At 35.9% G+C, this 20,033-nt stretch overlaps 1 protein-coding gene across 1 annotated transcript in view; it reads left to right on the plus strand.

Moving 5' to 3' along the window:
- Positions 1-7,429: 7,429 nt before the first annotated feature.
- The window catches only part of ADAM28 (ADAM metallopeptidase domain 28), a 67,050-nt gene continuing 54,446 nt past the window's right edge, over positions 7,430-20,033 (plus strand). The window contains exons 1-2 of the mRNA XM_056118822.1: positions 7,430-7,577; positions 11,050-11,135. Coding sequence (XP_055974797.1) covers positions 7,430-7,577; positions 11,050-11,135 — 234 coding nt within the window. The remainder of the gene's footprint in view (positions 7,578-11,049; positions 11,136-20,033) is intronic.

Genomic DNA, 20,033 nt, shown 5'->3' on the forward strand with positions numbered 1-20,033 from the left:
AAAACATTTTTATGTTAATTAAGTAGCTTCCCCAATGATAAAATATTCACAATGATGAACCAGTCCAAATCTTGTTGTTGTTCGTATCTTTTGTTTGTACAGCAATGCCATTCTTTCAATAACGTAAATCTGTGTGAGGTATTGAATAAAGTTTTGAAGTAAGAGAGTGCATAAAAAGGAATAGAATGTGTTTCCCACCAATTGGGATTATTGGGAAATCTAATGTCTTGCTAAAAACTTTTCTAAAGATAAAAAACGTATGTTTGCATATATATTGATTTCTTATATTAATTGAGTTATAATATTTCATTAAGAAGGTTATCTTAAATATAATATTTGGAAGTATTCAAGTAGAAAATATTAAAGTAGATTTCTGAAGAAGCAATTAAAGAGAAGAACTATTCAAAGCAAACACAGAGTCAAGAAGTAGCTGACGTGTTAAAGAATATGAAGTAATCCAGTAAGTCTAAATGAAATAAGATGGGTTCAGAGACCCGACTGACTGAGATAGAAGCACAGAGTATAGGACAGCAGGTTCTGTAGAATCTGGAATCTCACTGTAATTGGTGAGTTGAGTTTAATTGAGATGTCAGCTATCTTATGCTCTGTTTGAATTTGTAGGTATAGGCAAAGTGTGAGAGTAAAAAGAGATTTAAAGAAGAGAAATGTGACTTTTTTTTGATAATAGGATGGAGAGAAAGTTTCACTGTAGCACTGTAGCACTGTTCGCCCATTGCTTATTGATTTGCTCGAGAGGGCACCAGTAACGTCCCCATTGTGAGACTTGTTATTGCTGTTTTTGGCATATCGAATACACCACAGGCCAGCTTGCCAGGCTCTGCCATGCAGATGGGATACTCTTGGTAGCTTGCTGGGCTCTCAGAAAGGGGTGGAGAAATTGAACCTGGGTGCTCAATAACACAGCGGATAGGGCATTTGCCTTGTATGTGGCCGACCTGAGAAGAATCACCATGAAATAAAAATGTGACAAATTAACACAGGAATAAGCACACTGCCTCTCAAGGCCAGAAACATTTAACTGCTACAGTAGATTACGTGTCAGTGTACATATTATATCTCTATAATACTTTCTATTCGTTCACTATTGTGAATGTTTTGTCACTGGGGGAAACTACATACAGGGATGGCTGAGCATATAAAACTGGACTTATACGATCAACAATAGTTTATTTCATATATATTCTGTACCTCAGACAGAATCATGCATGGTATGCAGGGCTATCAAGGACTGTGCCTGGGAACAGGATAAATCTGTGGGAGTTAGTCTTAGTAGTACCAAGAGGATGAGGTACCTTTTGTTTTACATGAGAGGATGTGGTTGATTTGTTTGAGCATTTCTATAGGTTGGCAGGAAACTAAAGTCTATTACACAGAGATTAACAGGTCTCCACCTGGTCCTAGTGATAAGAGTTATTTGCCTGGAGGACTGAATCCATTGGAGAGCAAATCCATTGTGAGAAAAACTTGCAATTAGGCCAATCCCAATCCTCTCCATCTTTTATTTATTTAGTTATTTATTAAAAGACATATAGGTACACATAATATTGGGTCTTCATTTTAGTTTTTGTACTATGAGGTATGTGGGAGGATGACCATATTTGTTTTTGAGAGTAGAGAATAGGACAAGTAGAAAAATCAGAAATACACAGGGTAGGAATGTTAGTAAGTACAGCATGTAGGGTGCTTGCCTTGCACGTGGTCAACCCAGGTTTCATCCCTGACACCCCATATGGTCCCTTGAGCCTGCCAGGAGTGAGCACAGAGCAAGAAGGGAGCCCTGAACACCACTGGGTGTGCCCCCAAAATAAAACACGCACACATGCACACACACACAAACACACACACACATGAAAATGTCTCTGTTGCTTCCACTTGACAGAGTTTTCATCCAAACCTAGTCTTCTTGCTAAAGACATCAATTTATGCAAGTGGTGCATCAGCTTGTCTGGGAACGATAAATGTTTGTTGACTAGCTACTGGTGTTAGATATAGGTTTTGTATGATGAGAAATAAGGCCACTAGCTGTCACAAGGTACTTAATGACATGTAGTATTTCTTAAATACGTACTTAAGTAGTTCTAGACCAGAAGGGTTCTCTGATGGTTATTACATTTAAACCTAAACAAAAATGTGGGATCTTGATAACAAAATCTCTTGGCTTATGTAAAAAAAAAGTAGTGTTTACTAAGCTTAAGACCAAATAGCTTTCTTTGCTTTGTGTGACACTATATACTTACCACAGGTAGAAACCTGATAAGTTCAAATAGGAAACTCTAAGGCTGCAAATTGGTTTTGGTTTTAGAACACACCAATTCTTTTTCTTCTATTGAGCTGCTCATGACTTGTGGTTCAGAGACTGTGTTTTCTAAGTGTTCTGCCTCCTATTATTAATTCGGCTTGCAAACTTATGTTCAGGAATGACTCTTCTATATTGGACTCTTGCAGATTTGACTCAAATATGTCCTAAAGGGAACTCACCACCACCCCACCCCACCCTAACACACAAAAACATTTTCTTTAAACACTGTGAGATGCAAATTTGTTCATGATGATTTGTTACAGACACTTAATATTCCAGCAGTAATCCCACTACTACTGTCCCCTTCCCACCACCATTGTCTCCATTTTTCCAACCACCCCTCAAACCTGTCCCCGTCACAGGAGAGGGGTTTATTTGAGGATTGGGGGAAGGGTTCTGGTTTAAAGATATTTTAAAATATTGGTTTAGTACTTCATTGAATAGGTATGCTTAGATTGCATATCCATATTGCTCGAGCGGGCCCAGTAACGTCTCCATTGGAGACTTTGTTGTTACTGTATTTGGCATATTGAATACGTCACGGGGAGCTTGCCTGGCCCTGCCATGCGGGAGAGATACTCTGGGTAGCTTGCCGGGCTCTCCGAGAGGGGCAGAGGAATCAAACTCGGCCGCTTCTAAGTGGTTTAATTATTTGTTTAAAATATAAGGATATACTGTGGCTGGAGACACAGTATAGTGGGTAAAGAGTTTGCCTTGCATTCTGCCAACCCCGTTTCAATTCCTGTCACACCATATGGTTCTCTAAGCCTATAAATAGTGACACTGAGTCCAGAGCTAGAAGTTAGCTTTGAGCACTTCCAGGTGTGCACATATATATATATATAAATACACACACACATATATATTTTTAAACTCTTGAATTTGATAATAACCTGTCTATTTTCTGGAAATTACTTTTAATTACTTTTAATCTTCAAGTTTGTCCTTTTGTTTGTTCTTTAACCTAAGTTGAGATAAAGATGTGATCGGATAAATTTTAAGCATGTGTACAACATGCTAGTACAACAAAGAAAAAGAATGTAAGTTGCCAGCCTGAATTCTTTAAAACCCAAAGTATATTCTTTAATACTGTTACTAGAATTTAGTCAGTGCTAACTCTGATGTGTGTAGGTATCAGTTTCCGGGTACAAGTAAATCAAAGAAGGCAATAGATACTCCAGTACTCAGTACTGTATAGCCTGCAGCTAGGTAATTTTTCTTTTTTGATCTCAAAATTATTTGTCTTCCTTTTTCAAGACACTGAAGAAAAATATGGCTGTTTGGTAGATTGAGCTGTCATGTAAAAATGCAACACTCCAAAAATGACAACACATGGACTATGGAATGTCTGCTGTTCACTCTCATTATCTTTGACCAGGAACAGTTTCTCCTATGTGCACATTGATCTTGCACTATTATAAAGTGAAGAACTCTTAAGTGAAACCATCAGAAATTGGGAAACACGCAGTCTTACCCATGTGGAATTTATCTCATCAAATAGCAACTAGAGGATATAAGAGAGAGTTACTATGCTCCTCTCTGCCCCCGCGCCTGGGTGTTCCTTCCCGGAGTCCCTTGGAGGGGAGCGGGTTGAGCTTTCCTCCCCGCCCCGGCCAGGGCTACGGCAGCCGGAGACCTCCAGGACCAGCCACCACCATGCTGAGACCACTCTCCGCACACCTGAAGGTACTGGCAGAGGGACAAAGCCACGCGGGTTCCGGGGCCGAGACCTCCAAGCCTACTCGAATTGGAGTCGAGCATCTTCCACCAAGATCCTCCAAATTCCAGTAGGCGGGGGTAACACCCACCACCTGGCCCCCTGGCGCCGTGTAATCCCATCAGCGGCCAAGACTCAGAGACTTTAAAATCCAGAACCCGGAACCGCGCGGCCGCAAAGCCGCGCGACATCTTAACAGAACTTTTTTTTATGACATCTTATTGTCTTATTCCTACTTTGGACAAACTTGCAGGCTATTGAATGTAGCCTGCCCACAGGGCAGAGTCTGGCAAACTCCCCGTGGCGTACCAAATATGCCAAATACCAGTAACAATGATGGGTCTCATTCTCCTAAATAGCCTTGAATATAATCTCAGGGCAAGGATGAAAGAGACGTTACTGGGGCCTGCTCGAGGCAATCGACGAATAACAGGATGATGAAATGAAAATGAAATGAACTATGCTCCTGAGTGGAAAGGAATTATGTTATGGTCCTTCTGTTGTGGTTCAAAACCAGAAATTAAAAAGAAGAAAAATATCATAGCAAGATGCTGATCCACTGGGTCAACCACAAAGGTGTGCAGGGGGTCTGGAAGCCATTTCTGGTACCTCTCTTCTCCCTGACTTCTTCTATCCACACCGCTCGTCGTTCTTGAATATGTAAAGAACATTTTTTGTGTGTTCTGTTCTTTTCTTCTTAAGACACCCTTTCCATACATTTCTTCATGCCCAGTTTTCAGTTTCTCCTCATCTAGGTTCCAACACAATAACAACAAAATGTCACCTCCTAAATATTTGCAGTAAGGAAGAAGGGAGTGGGGAGGGGAGAAGTAAGGGGTAGCCTTAACTCTTTTCTCTGTTTTCCCTTTTATGTTGGACTTCAAAATACATCAGTTAATAGGTTAATTTCTCTAATAGCTTTCTGAGTCTTTGAAAAATATGACAAAGATTATGCAGATACAGTATTCGCCACATAATTGATTGGGCTAAACACTGGAAGCTGTGGCAAGTGGATTAACTAATCCTGATCCCTAAATTATCCAATACAATAGACAGCTGTCTTGTATCACATAAGACTTGTTTTCTGCTGCTTCCTGGAAACCTAAGGGATATTGCAGAGGAGATATGTGCTCGTCAAACCTTTCCCTTTCTCTCTCTCTTATGTATGCTCTTTCTCAGCCCTCTCTGTTTCTCTCTCTTTCTGTTTATGTAATACCCCAGAGAGAAAAGGGAAAGATGGCAGGGTCAGGCAGATGCACCTATTGTTTCCCTTGATAGCCTAAGAGAAGGGGGCAGGTGAGTGTGTTATTGACTATCTGCCCCTAAATGATACATTAAAAGTGAGGAATTATGTGTCCTCAATACTGAACACCTTGTTTTATTTTGTAGCATTTATTATGTCTTCCTTCTCTCCAGATTCTAAATTTCATGCTTGCATAAATTTTTGTCTGTTTTCAAAGTTTAACAACACTGAGTGCAGTAGTAGCTATATAGTAGATACCAAGTAACTATTTAATGAAAGCATACACCTTCTTAATTTCAGTACTTGTATATCTGCTTATTGTGATGCTACTAGTTTTTCTGAAGTAATATCTGAAATATGTATGTACAATATAATACATAGGCAATACATAATATTACATGTAGCAAATTGTACAAACACACATGTATAGGTGCTGAACTGTCTATCTTCTTTCCCCTCTATCCAAGTGTAGAATGTTCCTATTTGGCATAGTTTGGTAGGCTGGTGTTTGGATCTGGCCAATAATTTATAAGAAACAAATTTTTAGCCTTCTCGGGCTAAAAAAAGAAAAAAAAAGATCTACCAAGTCGTGGGACCAGAAGATATAACAGTGGGTAAGGTGTTTGCCTTGCTGAAAAGGGTCTGATCGCTGGCATTGAAACCCCACCAGATGTGATCCCTGAGCCAGAAGTAAGCCCCGGGTACTTTCTGGTGTGCTCTGAAAATGAACAGATAGTTACCAAATAAAACATACTACACCTACTGAAAACAACATATTCTGATATATAGACGGTACTCATTTTGCATGTCATCTTGTTAAATATTTTTCCTGTTTTTCACCAAACCATTTTAAAGGCATTTTAAAGGACATATTTGCATTTTAAACTACATTCTCAGTAACCTACATATAGCATGATTATACATAGAATTATTAAAGATAAAACCTGTTATAAAAACTATCTTTTACATTTCCCCAAATAGACAAAGGAATACAATTTGTGTTGAAGAGAGACAAGATACCTGTGAAATTCCCAGCCTCTGAGACTGACATAATCAATAACTAGATAAAAAATTTCTTTGTATTAGTCAGCGCCTGTATGATCATTTAAAAAAAATCTTTTCATTTTAAGTCACTGTCTAAGAATGTACTTCTTAACACATAAATGACTCACAATTTTAGTGAACGAGACATTGATTCATAGCATTAATCTTGGGACAGCTTCATTGGAGCTATTTTTATATATTTATCCATAGAAATAAGACTTAGTGCATATATCAGCTCTGTGAGTGGAAGGTATATGACTAAGAGTTTAGACAACAGTGAGTTAAAGTTCTACTCTTGGCAATTATAAGCAACTTTGATTGGTTACTTGATTTTATTCTATAAAATGCCCTTTTTTTGGTAAAGGATCAAATGAAAATGAGGTGATATTCAATAAAAATGAAGACAATAACTAGAAAAAACTTGCAGCTTACTGAACAGCTCAGTTTCTATTAGCTATTAGAATAGTTATACAGCGTGATATCGGAACATGCCAGCTTAACAACAGTGCCACCAGTGATAGCTCCTGTAATTACCCTGGAAATTACATCCTTTGGGCTTTGAATCCTTCCCTCCCAATTCTCCATGCTCCTGGATCTTAGTGACGAAACGAATAAATACCTCAGGGGAACTAAAAAACATTGAGCTGATACAGTTATAAACATTTTATTTTAGGACAAGTCAGAATCCCTGAAAGCATGAATGTTTGAGAATGGAACACAAGATAATTAGAAAGGAGAATTTTACATAAGAGATAGATTAGGTCTAGAAACTGTTTTTATGGATCCACATGTGTATGTGGTAGAAGAAGAATGTTTTCAATAATGGATTTTTGTCAAGAAAGCTATATATGTACATAATTTTTGCTAACTCATATCAATAATATACACATTATTGAGATACACTGAAGCCAATATCTCATTGAAGGGCTATAGTAATATTTTGGAAATGTGCTCCTTGTGAGTGGGCAACTTGGGGAAGGAGAAATGAGTTCGTTAAAGGAATCGTGGAGCAGGAGGCAGCCAGAACTTCCGCCTGCTCTGCCTTTGTTACAGCTTCAAGGTTGTGCAACACCTTTAGTAAACACTTCCTGAAGCAGAAACAAGAATGAACCCAGGAGTCTCATTCTGTCTCACTGGAGCTGGACGGAGCAGCCACAGGTCTAAGGAAAGGGACAGGAACCAAGTCCTGAGATCACCCAGCATGTTGCAAGGGCTGCTCCTAATTCTCATGTTCCTCTTTTCTTCAGTTCCAGGTAGGTCTTTCACTTCTTCACAGGTCCTACTAATAACTCTGAACTACTTGCTAGCCTTCCTCTCCCAATATTTTTGCTAAAGCAATTTTAACAAGTTGGACTGATTTTATTCTGTTGTTTTGGGGCAGTTGTGACTTCAATAGTCTGTAGAAGAACCAAGGAAAGGGGTCGAATCTATATGTAGTCTGATCTACGAATACATAGAAATAAGGAAAGATGGACACAGCATAATTTAAGAAATGAAAATGATATTTGAATGAAAAATAAAAATTCACCAAATGCCTATTATTTTCAGAAGTGTGAAGTTGCACCAAATTTACCAGATTATTGCTGGCAAAGATGATTTTGGAAAATATTTGCTGTTATCCGTGAGGCTAATTTGGCACATTTGTAACTTTCTGAGTGAACATTTTTGTAGTCCTTTTATTACTGGTGATAATAATGAAATAATCGAAAAGTTGAAATAATCATTCATTATGATTTTATTTGATCCAAATTATTTTGGTATTAAATTTAAACTGAGATTTGAGTTTTCATTTTGCTGCAAACATTTATTATTTCCAAATAATAAATGACTTTGGATAAATTCTCCAATTGCATTTTTATGAAATTAGATTGGGTAATACACTTTAAGAAAGAAAAAAATAAAAAGCTTATTTCTGTTCCTTCAGCTATGTAAGCCAATACCTGAGTTTGAGATCTTTCACTGGGAGAACTTTCCTTCTGTTTTAGAATACTTGCAGGGACTCAGGGACGGGGATTGATTATCAACAAGAAATACAGGTTAAGGAGTAGATTCTTTTCCCTCTCTGCTCCTTCAACACCTAGTCACTAACAATGATATTCCCTACCCCTGGTTTCTGATTTGTATCCCAGACTTGTGAAAGTTTTGTTAAATATCTTTAAGTCTAGAACTGTGATAGCCAATTCAGTTACTGTCTTAAAATTCTTCACATTTTTAATTGAATTAAATAGAAATTTTCTTTCCCTGAATTCTCCAAAAATATTATCACCAAAATCTCATTGGAGCCCTTCTCTCAGTTGGAGAAACTGTTTGGGTACTAGTTTCATCCAGCCTCATGACAACCAAGCTGGTTCCATAAACCTAGAGTTCACTTTATCACCGTCTTTTCAGTCAACTTTGTCTACCATCTGTTACTGTTCCCCTGACAATGTAGTCATGGCACCAAGAGGCACAGCTTCCTGAGAACCTGCTTGAAAGAAGGACATTTCAAGTAGTTGTTAATGAGGTTCTGAGAAGGTTCTTGTGAAATTGAGGGCATGGGGAAGATATGGAGACAGGTGGAAAGCTATCGTTCTTTGACTAACCTTCTTGAGTTTTCCAGTGTCTCCCTGGTCATGAAATTCTCTTATTTTCCCCTATGCTTTCCTAATTTCTCTCTTTTCCTCACTGTTAATATTTTAGAGAGAATGCTAAAAAAGACAAGACATATATTAACCAGAGCTTGATTAAAAGAATACAGAGAATGCATTTATACACACATATAATTTAATAATAATTAAAATTTATAGCCTTGATTTTCTTAAGATTTATATTCAATTTATGTCACCATACTTTAAGGGAGGCCCAGAGAATGACAGAATTTAAGTCTATGTCATCGCATAAACTCTGCTTCAGAGCTTAATATCATGCAAGTGTTCTATTTGGAAAGACAATACATTGAACAGTTTTGCAGAGACTTTAATGAAAAGGAAAATGTTGCCAAATATTCAAATATGCTAACCTCCCAAATAGCCCTAGAAACATAAAAAAATAGAAGCAATCCAAAGGAGTGTTGAGTTTAATCTTGTTAATGAGCTTTGACTTTGCTAAAATGAGTAATTAAAATAATGATCCAAACAAACCAAAATAACAGATATTTTTTTCTTGACCTGGTTTTGCCACTCAAAACAAATTCAATATGTGAATTCTGTGGGAGAGAGAAAGCAAGTATTAAAATGAATTAGTAAAAACATATTGTGTTACATCTCGAATTTGTATAATCCCTGGATGGCAGTTAGTTGTGTGTTTGTTCCACAGACTTCAAATAATTAGTCTGATGTTATTCAGCTGGGAGAAAGCTGCTGCACCATCTCCACCAAACCCAGTGATGAATGAGACAAACAATATTTAGGATTGCTGCATCTTTGTAACTGAGGTGCAGTTTATTAGATCACAAATCTCATTATTTTTTCCAGTCTTTTTCTTTATCTCACAAAATGAAGGGCCTCCAAAAGAAATTCTATCTGTTTTTGTTAGAGATTGTATTGTGTCATAAGAGCTTGGGAAGAGTGGAAATCCATTCATTATAAGTAAATTAAGTTGAAGGAAGTGAGAAGTTGAGGAATTAAAAAATACTGTACCTTAGAAAATATTAATTTATTTTGACTACTAATTGTAAGTACTAAGCTCTCAGGGAACTGAATTGTTTTCCCACTGATTGTGTGTATACACTCCATTCTAAGGAATCAAGGATACTTTCCAATATAATGAAATACTGACTCCAGAAAATAAACAAAAAGTAAGTACTGTTTAGAAAATAGGAGTGCAATTATCAAAGAAAGCTTGGTTTTGACTGATTGTTCCATTCTCACCACTTCTGACTACAGAATATATGTATGTTATATTTTTTTAAAAAAGAATCAGTTGAAAGTTATTTTTGTGATTTAGAAGTTATTTTTTGTGACATTTATGTGTTATAGGTAAAACTCATTTTTTATACTGCTTCTTATGCAAGTTTCTGGAACTGTCACAGATGAATATATGGTTCTGTGAGTTTTATATTAATAGGGCTAATTGTTTTTGATTGGACTCAATCCACGATACAGCATGTGGAGGCCTTATGGTATATTTGTTTGGTCTCATCAAGTTAAGGAGACAACAGGGAATTGTGTTGATGCCATCAGCTAATTTCTTGCAAGAGTAATTTTTTCACCTCGTTATTATTTTGAGGTAATTGTAAATATTTTAGCTTCTTATAAATAAAAAAGATAAACTGGGTCTTCTTTTAGTTTTTGTTAAGTGATGCAAGATAGTTTTATTTAAAGAACTGTGCAGGCAAGAGACAGAGGTATTCAATAGTGAACATGGGCTTCTTCAAAGGGGAATAAAATTAAGAGTAGAGATCTTGGACTGTGGTAATTCTTCAAAAGAGTATGTGCCATAAAGTAAAAGAAAGGAATTACATTTATTACATGAGTAATAATTAATACATAAGTAATTCATAATAACTAGGGAACTATGAAAAAAGAGAAATATTTGAAGGTACATGTTTAAGGGAGATTTCAGAGGCAAAGAAGTTCTCTTATTTTGTGGTTCTCTTCTGTTGTCTGAGCCTGAAACATTTTCCTAAATAAATTAAAACTCTGGTGTGTGACATCATTCATTAGAAATGCAATAAGGACGACTATTATCAACCAGCTTAAGTTTGTTCTGTTTACTTAAAACTTCTCTTACTTTTTCCTCCCCTAGTGAACTCTATAAAGAAGTATGAAGTGGTTTATCCCAAAAGAGTTCATCCACTGCATAAAAGAGAGGTCAATGAGCCAGTTGACCAGGTACAACCTTTGATTCAACAAAGAAACTTGAATATATATAAATATATACATAATATTATATATTTATGATATGTTGTTATAGCAAATAAGATATATTGCTTATATCAATTAAACTTGTATCATGGTAATTAAAATTCCATTTGTAGTATATACATATAATTAATATACTCATTTTTCTTTTTATTTATATACTAAAAATTTTTATTAAAGGAACATGATTTACAAAGCTGCTTATGGTTGTGTTTTAGACACACCATGTTCCTACGTCAATCCCACTACCAGTGTCTTCTCTATAACAGGGTCCTCGTTTCCCTCCCAGTCCTTCTAACCCCATCCTCAACCTGCCACCTTGATAGGTTATTTTTAAGTTGAATTGCTGAAATCTGGATCTATTGCTTTCAGTGTTGTCGATTTTGTGGTTTTGGTATGTAGCTATACATCTCCTTACACCACCAAAATATTTGGATTGCTTTAGCTCCTGCGCTCCTTTGCTTCCTGTCTATTCTTTTTCCCACTCAATATCTTTCCTTCACTGTCCTCCTCTCCACACTCTGAGATCAAGGGTGATCTAGGCAGCACTTCTTTTAATATATCCATTTCATTCTCTCCTCCAATTATTCTATAGACTACATATAAGTGATATCATCCAGTGTTTGTCCTTCTGGCTTACTTCATTTAATATTACTTCATTAGCTTTGCTTCTTAAAAGACATTATTTGGCTTCTACAATTAACATTATTTTGCAAATTAAGACTTTGACAGTAAAGTTAAGTGAGCCAAGTATACACAGAGTAGTTTTAAGATCCTTATAACAATTAATATTTTATTCTATGTACTTTGAGAGAAATTTTATAAAATTACATTATCTAACAGTGTATCTATATATACAAACAAATTCATGGTTTTCTTTAAAGTCATTAAATATTAAAATGTTCTTTGGGCTGGAGTGATAGCACAGTGGACAGGGTATTTTCCTTGTACAGAGACAACCAGGGTTCAATCACCAGCACCCTAAATGGACCCCTGAACCTGCCAGCAGTGATTCCTGAGATAAGAGAAGAGAGAAGAGTCAAGCCCTGAGCACTGACTAGTGTGGCAAAACTCTCTCTCTCTCATTCTCCCTCTCTCATTCTCTCTCTCTCTCTCTCACACACACATACACACACAAATTTAAATATTGTAGATAAATATATGCATGTAAAGTTAGGATGCTATTGAACATAAATTTAGCAGTCTTTCCTAAAGAGTCATTTATAAAAAATTTGTATAAGTATCAACACTTAATATCAGAATATTCTCAGTCAAAATTCACTCAACATTTATTGTTCAAAAATAAGCTAGGTTATAAAGTTTAATTCAACAATGTTTCAATTATTGGCACTCAGAAATTTCTGTTGGGAGCCAGAGAAATACAGATAGAGTAGATATAAATAATAATCACAGAAGTAAATGACAAATATATTCTATCACCAGCTAAGGTTCCTCACAGGATATTTTTTTCTAATGTAAATAAATTTGTAACAACAAAACCTTAAGGAAATAAGTAAACAAGTAAACCCTGTTTTCTCAAATAATCACCTCAACAAATGTTCTTTTCAATTGTTTTTATTTAGGCACTGTGATTTACAAAGTTTTTCATGGTTGAGTTTCTGGCATACAATGTCCCAACACCAATCCCTTTACCAATGTCCACTTCCTTCCACCTATGTTCTCAGTTCTCAGTTTCGCTCCTACCCACCAGCCTGCCTCTGGAATAGGCACTTGTTTTTTTCCTTTTTAGGTCCTGTAGTTTACAGTCCTGTTACTGATAGGGTTGCATGCACACCACCTGACCACCTTCCAGCACCACCTCCAGCTCCATGCTTGTCACTTCCTTCCACCGTTTATTATAATATTCCCCTCCCCATCCTATTTCATCAGACTCCTACTCAAAGGTTCCTTTGAAAGGCCATTCTCAGTTTCTGTTATCTTTGGGCATTTGTTATGCTTCTACTATGTTTCTTTATAGCCAGCCTCTGAGAGAGTTCATTTTGTATCTATCCTCTTTCTCCCTAGCTTCACTGAGTATGATACTCTCCAGATACATTCATGTAGCAGTAAGTTGCAGGATTTTTATCTTTCTTATAGAATAGTATCATTTCACTATATATATGTCCCATAGTTTCTTTATCTGTTCTAGAGCACTTGGGTTCTTTTTGACTTGTGGTACGATGAGCATAGGAATGCAAATGTCTTTTCTGAAAAGTGTTTTGGGACCTCGGGACATATTTTAAAAAGTGGAAATGATGGGGCCTTATGTAAGATCAATTCTACTGTTTTAAGGAATATCCATTTTGTTTTCCAAAATGTCTGGACCAGTGACATTTCTACCAGCCGTGGATAAGGATTACTTATTTTCATATCAATGCCAATATAGGTTGTTTTAGTTGTGTGTTGTGTGCAGGTCTTTGGTGTGAGGTAATATTGAATGGATGTTTTGATTTGCAGTTCTCTGATGGGTAGTGATGCCGAGAATTTTTTCATATCTACATCTTGGTTAATCACGTGTCTTTTAGGAAGTTTCTGCTCATATCTATGCCTCAGTTTCTGATGGGTTCTATGGAGTTTTTATTCTTATAAGATTCTACATCTTGGATATTAACCCTTTATCAGATGAATGGTATAGAAATATTTCTCCTTATTCTTTGGGGTTTCTTTTGATTCTGGTCATCTCAAAATCTTTGAGATGCACAAGTTTCTTAATTTAATGTAGTTCTGTTTGCTCATCTTTGTTTCTGCTTGCTTGGTCAACAGTGCTGAATCCTTAAAGAAGCCTCTAATTTCAATGTTATGGGCATTATGCCCATGTTTTCTTCAGTATATTAGAATCAGGTCTGATACTGAGGTCTTTAATCCATTTTGAATTGATTTTTGTGTGTTATATTAGAAAGCAGTCTGATTTTATTTCTTTATGTATGGGCTTACTGATTTTCCCAGCAACACTTCCACAAAATGTTCTGTTAAATTAGTTGGTGCTCACATGCATTATATTCCCATCAATATGGCTTCCATTATGCGCTTTCTTATACCTTAAAAGTTCCAAATATCCTTTTTACAGAATAGTTTGAGGAAATTCAAGTCCAAGGTTTAAAAATAACATTTTTAAAGTTATTCCTCAATACTATGAAAAGAAACTTAGGGATAATAGAGATAGTACAGGTATTATAGTACATGCAAGATAAGCACTAATGCTGGTTTGATCCCTGGCCATGTATACTGTCCCCTGAGAGCAGACAGGAACAATGCCTGAGCATAGAGTCACAAGTAATACCCAAGAACAGGTAGATGAGGCTCCAAAGATATTACCATATCACTGCTGCTACTACTGAATTCATTTTAATGAAAAAAAAAACACAAAGAAGTTACTGGAACATATAAATCAACCTGAACTTTTAAATGGTTGAAGTTTATACAGTGTGTCTTACGAATACATTGTTTACCTAACTGAGGACTCAGCCACTACCTAATCCTCTAATCAGCCAATGTAAAAGCTAAATAAACTATCCTTATGTGAACTGTGCAATGACATGTAAAACACCTAACTTTATAGGTCTTTTTTGTGTGTGTGTGTCCACATCTTATTTTTTGCTGCAGAAAGTTATTATTTTTTATGTTAGGCACCTTTATTTCCAATAATGTTAAGGGTAGGATTTCTTGCATACAATGTTCAAGCACCACAGCCTCCCACTCAATCTACACCATCCCTGACCCCTACAATGGTATACTTAGTTCTGCAGAGCAATTCTCTAGTTGTTTATACATGTGTGAGGGACGTCATTCTGTATTAATGTTAGAGAAATTTTGGAAATACCCGGGCTAAATTTCAAAGCAGCTTGTGTTCATTCTATAGTGCACCTAAATTGTGTGTCTATTACTTTGAATCCTTAAATTAAGCTAAAAAAAATAAAATAAAAACATAACATCTTGGTGGTTTAAATTCTAAGTTCACATACACAGAAAATTGCCATCTTAAAATTGAGTTGGTAATTGTGCTGCTTATCTTTATGGTTGTCTTGAGATCATGTATTTGAGAGGATAAGTAGAATCTAGTTATTCAAGAATGTGTCATAACTCACCGTACTCCACTTCATATGACTCTGTCTAGCCTTCTTGTACTTAATACTGTGATTTATTAAGCTATTTTGTTTTCTTTCTGCCTTTCAGTGCAATCTTCTTTTCAGTCAGCCTTGACATTCTCAAAGATTTTCTTAATAAAGGTCTGCATGTCCTTTCTTATGATTCCCTACTGTCTTTAATCAGTACATTTAGGTAAAACCCAGCCAATATAAATTTTTTTGTGAAAGTGGACATGAGTCCTGTGTATATCCAAATAGATCTTTTTCCTAAAGTGATGTGTCAGTCAAACCATTTGATTCTTTCTTTTTTTAGTGTATATTTCATATTGTACTGCTGGTGATGGGGCTAACATGTATGTCTGCGTAGTTTTGTGTTGTATGTAGGAATGAAAGCAATTTTCAAGTTTGAAATTGTCTGAAAAGGAAAATAAATATTTTCTGTCTTTGACATGTGTTAAAACTCTTCCTTACTCTTCTCTTTAAATCCTGTACTACAAAAAAAATTCTCAATTCAAAACTTACTTTCATTATTATATAATTAATTATTTTTATTGTAATGGGAATAAAAGCATTAAATGAAATTCCGTAAAGAATCAGAAGGAAATTTTCCTAAATAGTTGCAATTTCTTTCTATGATGACTCTTATTTTTATTTATCTCGCATATTTTGTATATGTATGTATTTTCCCTTGGAGGCAGTTGTAAACAGTAGAAAATGCCTTATCACTGAGTGATGAACAGAAGAGAATGAGCAAGAATGTTCCCATAGTGTCTCACACGTATATCTGTTATATTGACTTTTCGCTATTCAAGTGACATCAGCATTCTTTGTAACTGAAGAATTACACCAATATTGTAATTGAACAATTAAAAGTAATTGCTGGTTAGAGAAACAGTTAAAAAATCTACTTTTCCCCACTGTTGGTTTTCATAACACATCTTTCTCTAGTCATTGATTTTAGTTCTGTTTTTCTTACATCACATATGTGGAATCATAAAATTTAGCAAAAAATTAAGATGCCTTATTAAATTTATCAGATAAACAGTGAAGAGTGGTTTAGACTAAATATTCTCAAATGGTGCATATCAAGTATTTATACTTAAAAATTTCTCACTGTTTAGCAATTTTATTTCCCTGATAACATATAGAAGTCAATCCTAGAAATTTTTTTGTGATTTCAGATCGTGACTCCTCTACAAATAAAAGATTCCATGCTGTCATGTACATTCCAGATATTTTATTGCTGTCCACCAGAGTTTCTGAGGTTATTACTTTATGCTTGTATCATAAGCTCAAATTAGAAAAGTTTGTGACATCCCATCTACAACCCAGGAGGTATAATCCTTCTCCTGTCAGTACCCTTGTTTTTTTCGCCTGGTGAAGCCTGTTAAAAAAAACCAACCCTATCTTAAGATATAAACTAAGTTCTTACAAGTTATCTTTGTTAGTTTGGTATTGAAACTCTTGGTCTTTCTTGCACAAAGAATTTATGAGAAATTGAAACCATAAAGAATTTGGGTGAGGGTGAGAGTAAAACATATAGGGCATTTGTCTTTTGCATGGCCATCCTGGGTTTGATCCCCAGTATCGCATAGCGTTCCCCGGTCCCACCAGGAATAATTCCTGAAGGCAAAGACAGGAATAAGCCCTGATTACCACCAGGTGTGACCCAGAAATACAATAACAAAATAAAATATACAGAATTCATGAAATATGTACCCAAGGGGCTCTCTGTAATAAAGGATGTTACATCAATCTCTTTACTCCTCAAAGCAGAGAGGAGAGGACTTGTTTCTTTTCTTATATACAACTGTGCCCTCTACTGGACCAGAAAGCTGACCTGCCAGCTCTTCCAAAAGCTTCACTAGACATGACCACAATGCTTAAGATTTGAGCTCCAGTGAAATCACTGTATCACTGTGTCACTGTCATCTCGTTGTTCGTTAATTTCCTTGAGCAGGCACCAGTATTGTCGCCTTCATCCTAGCCCTGAAATTTTAGAAAGTGCCACATTAGAGGCTCTTTCAGGGTCAGGGGAATGAGACCCATCATTGTTACCAGGTTTTGGCATATCAAATATGCCATGGGGAGTTTGCCAGACTCTGCTGTGCGGGCAGGATACTCTCAGGAGCCTGCCGGGTTCTCCAAGAGTAAGAACTAGATAATAAGATGTTGCGCAGCCACATTCATCGCTTCCGGGAGCTGGGTTTATAGTCTCTGGGTCTTGGCCGTTGATGGGATAACACGGTGCCAGGGACAGTGTGATAACCATTTACAAATATTTTTCTAGGGAAGGAATTCAAGACCAGAAAGGTGTTTAAATATTTTACCTATGATTTCATTTATTATGTATAAGATAAACTAAATAAATATTTGGTGAAGTTATTAAGTACAAATGTGTAAAAATATTAATGAATGTGAATAATTGAAGCACATTGCCTATATATATACATATATATGAATCAAAGCATACTTAATCAAGATCTCACGTGTAAAAAATATCTTTATTGCATCTATACATTATAAAGACAGCCACCAGCCAATTTTTGCCAGCATTTACCTTTCAACTGTACAGTTCCTTAGATGCAAGTTAGTTTACTATTTGTTCAGGTCATGAAATAAATTATCCGGCAGACCAATGCCTTACTAAGATCAGAATAATTTCAAGTCTTAGCTAAGTCTACCAGGGTTCCAAATGACCTTGAATTTAAGATATATTATAGCAATGGTTCCACTACTAAGACTAAAAGCCTCTCTTGAAATTCTAGGGCTTCCTGTACCAATTCCTTGATATTCGTTGCCATTTTTTTTTTTTTACCGATCTACTCCCATGCCCTGACCACCAAAAACTGTGGTTGACCCAAATAATCATGAAAACTTATCAATGGTGTTTTCTCTGAAAGATTATCTTTTTCCTCCTCCTTTTATTTATTTATTTATTTATTTATTTATTTGTATCTCAATCAAGCTTTTCTCAGGAGGCTTATAAGAGGTGGTATTGGGACAGGACAGGGGGTGGGGCAGGTAGAAATAGTGTTCAGCCCATAATACGTGGTTCTCAATCATGTCTGGTCTGCCATATTTAAATCTCTATATTTACTCATTTATTAAAGTAACATCAACATGATAATGCATGTCGTAGGTGTACAATTTTGTGCTTTACCATACATGTGCTTCATCATAATGTAGCATAACTACTTTATGATCAACACAACAAGCTTAGTCTCTGTCCACAACAATTGTATCGGCCCCTTTATCTTCCCTACCCACCTCCACCCCCTTGGCTTCTCATATCCTGTAATGACAACTCTATTGTCAGAATATAAGAATTATTATTTTTGTTTTGTTTATTCCACATATGAATAAAATCACATAGTCTTTATCTTCCTCCATTCACTTATTTCAATTGGCATAATCCCCTCTAGGTTAATCCATGCCACAAAAGATTACTCTTTTAAAAATGTTGTTCAGTAAGAGTAATATTTAATGGTGAATATGTAATTCCTCTTTATCTATTCATTCATTTTTAATAAAAGTGCCCTGGAAATTATCAGAGAGTTGAATATAGTCATGGCTAATAACCTTGCTTTATAGACAGAGTCAAAATTCAATATCTAATATCACTTAATTTAAAATTCTTTGGTTGAGCCCTTTGTATTTCTTTCCGTACTTATCTATCTCAACTTAAAAACCACTTTCCTTCTGCTCATTACTTACTTATGATAAGACTTTCTTTTTAGAACAGTTAAGACTAATCATTTGGTCATTTCTTCTTGTTTGGGGTACATATTCTTGCCATTTGCTCATGTCTTTTTTAATTTTATTGAGGAAATTTTTTCTTAATTTTTTATTTTATTGAATCACTGTGAGATAGAGGATTACAAAGCTATTCATGATTTGGATTAAAAAATGGTATGTCTACAAAATGAAATACTACACAGCTGTTAGAAAATGAGGTCATGAAACTTTATCATTAGAAATGCCATTATCTCATATTCTTATCTCCTTGTAGCCTTGAGGTCTCTATAATTAAAGTCAATAGATTTTGGGGGGTCTGTTTACCTTCCCTTCTCAAGTAACTTCCTCACACTTCAGGGGCTGGGGCAATAGCACAGCAGGTAACCTGGGTTTGACTCCCAGCATCATATATGGTCCCCTGAGCACTGCCAGGGGTGATTCCTGTGTTCAGATCCAGGAGTACCCTCTGTGCATCACCGGATGTGACCCAAAAAGCAAAAAAAAAAACAAACCTAAAAACTAGCTTCCTCACACTTCATTGCTGTCTAATCCATCAGTTGTGTTTGTTTGTTTGTTTTGGAGTGTTGAACCTAGAGCCTCAGACATACGCAGGATGTCCTTTACCACTGAATTATACATCCCAGTCCTCTATCAGTTTAATGTTACATTCTCAAAAACGTTTTTTTCTGGCCTGAAGCTGTTATTCTCTTAGTATATAATACAATTTTTTTTTATAGTCTTCTACAAGACTTAAGTTTGCTGGACGAAGGCAGTTTCTTTTGCTCAGAATTGTTGTTTTTCCAGTGCTGGGGAGTCTTTTTGCATATAACAATCACTCAAACAATATTTGTAGAATGCTTGGATTGATGTGTGTATGTATGCAAGCATGCATAGTAGGTAGGTGGGTATAAAAGACTTAGATAATTTTCCTATTCAGCCAGCTGAGATGCTCAGTTTGGTAACATGTGCAGAAGTAATTTTGGTATTATATCAGCTATTCTTAAATAAAAACACAAGTTGCTTGATAATGATTAACCAGAGATGT

Source organism: Sorex fumeus, unplaced genomic scaffold, assembly GCF_029834395.1.
Source record: "Sorex fumeus unplaced genomic scaffold, SorFum_2.1 ptg000039l, whole genome shotgun sequence".
Taxonomy (NCBI): Eukaryota; Metazoa; Chordata; class Mammalia; order Eulipotyphla; family Soricidae; genus Sorex; species Sorex fumeus.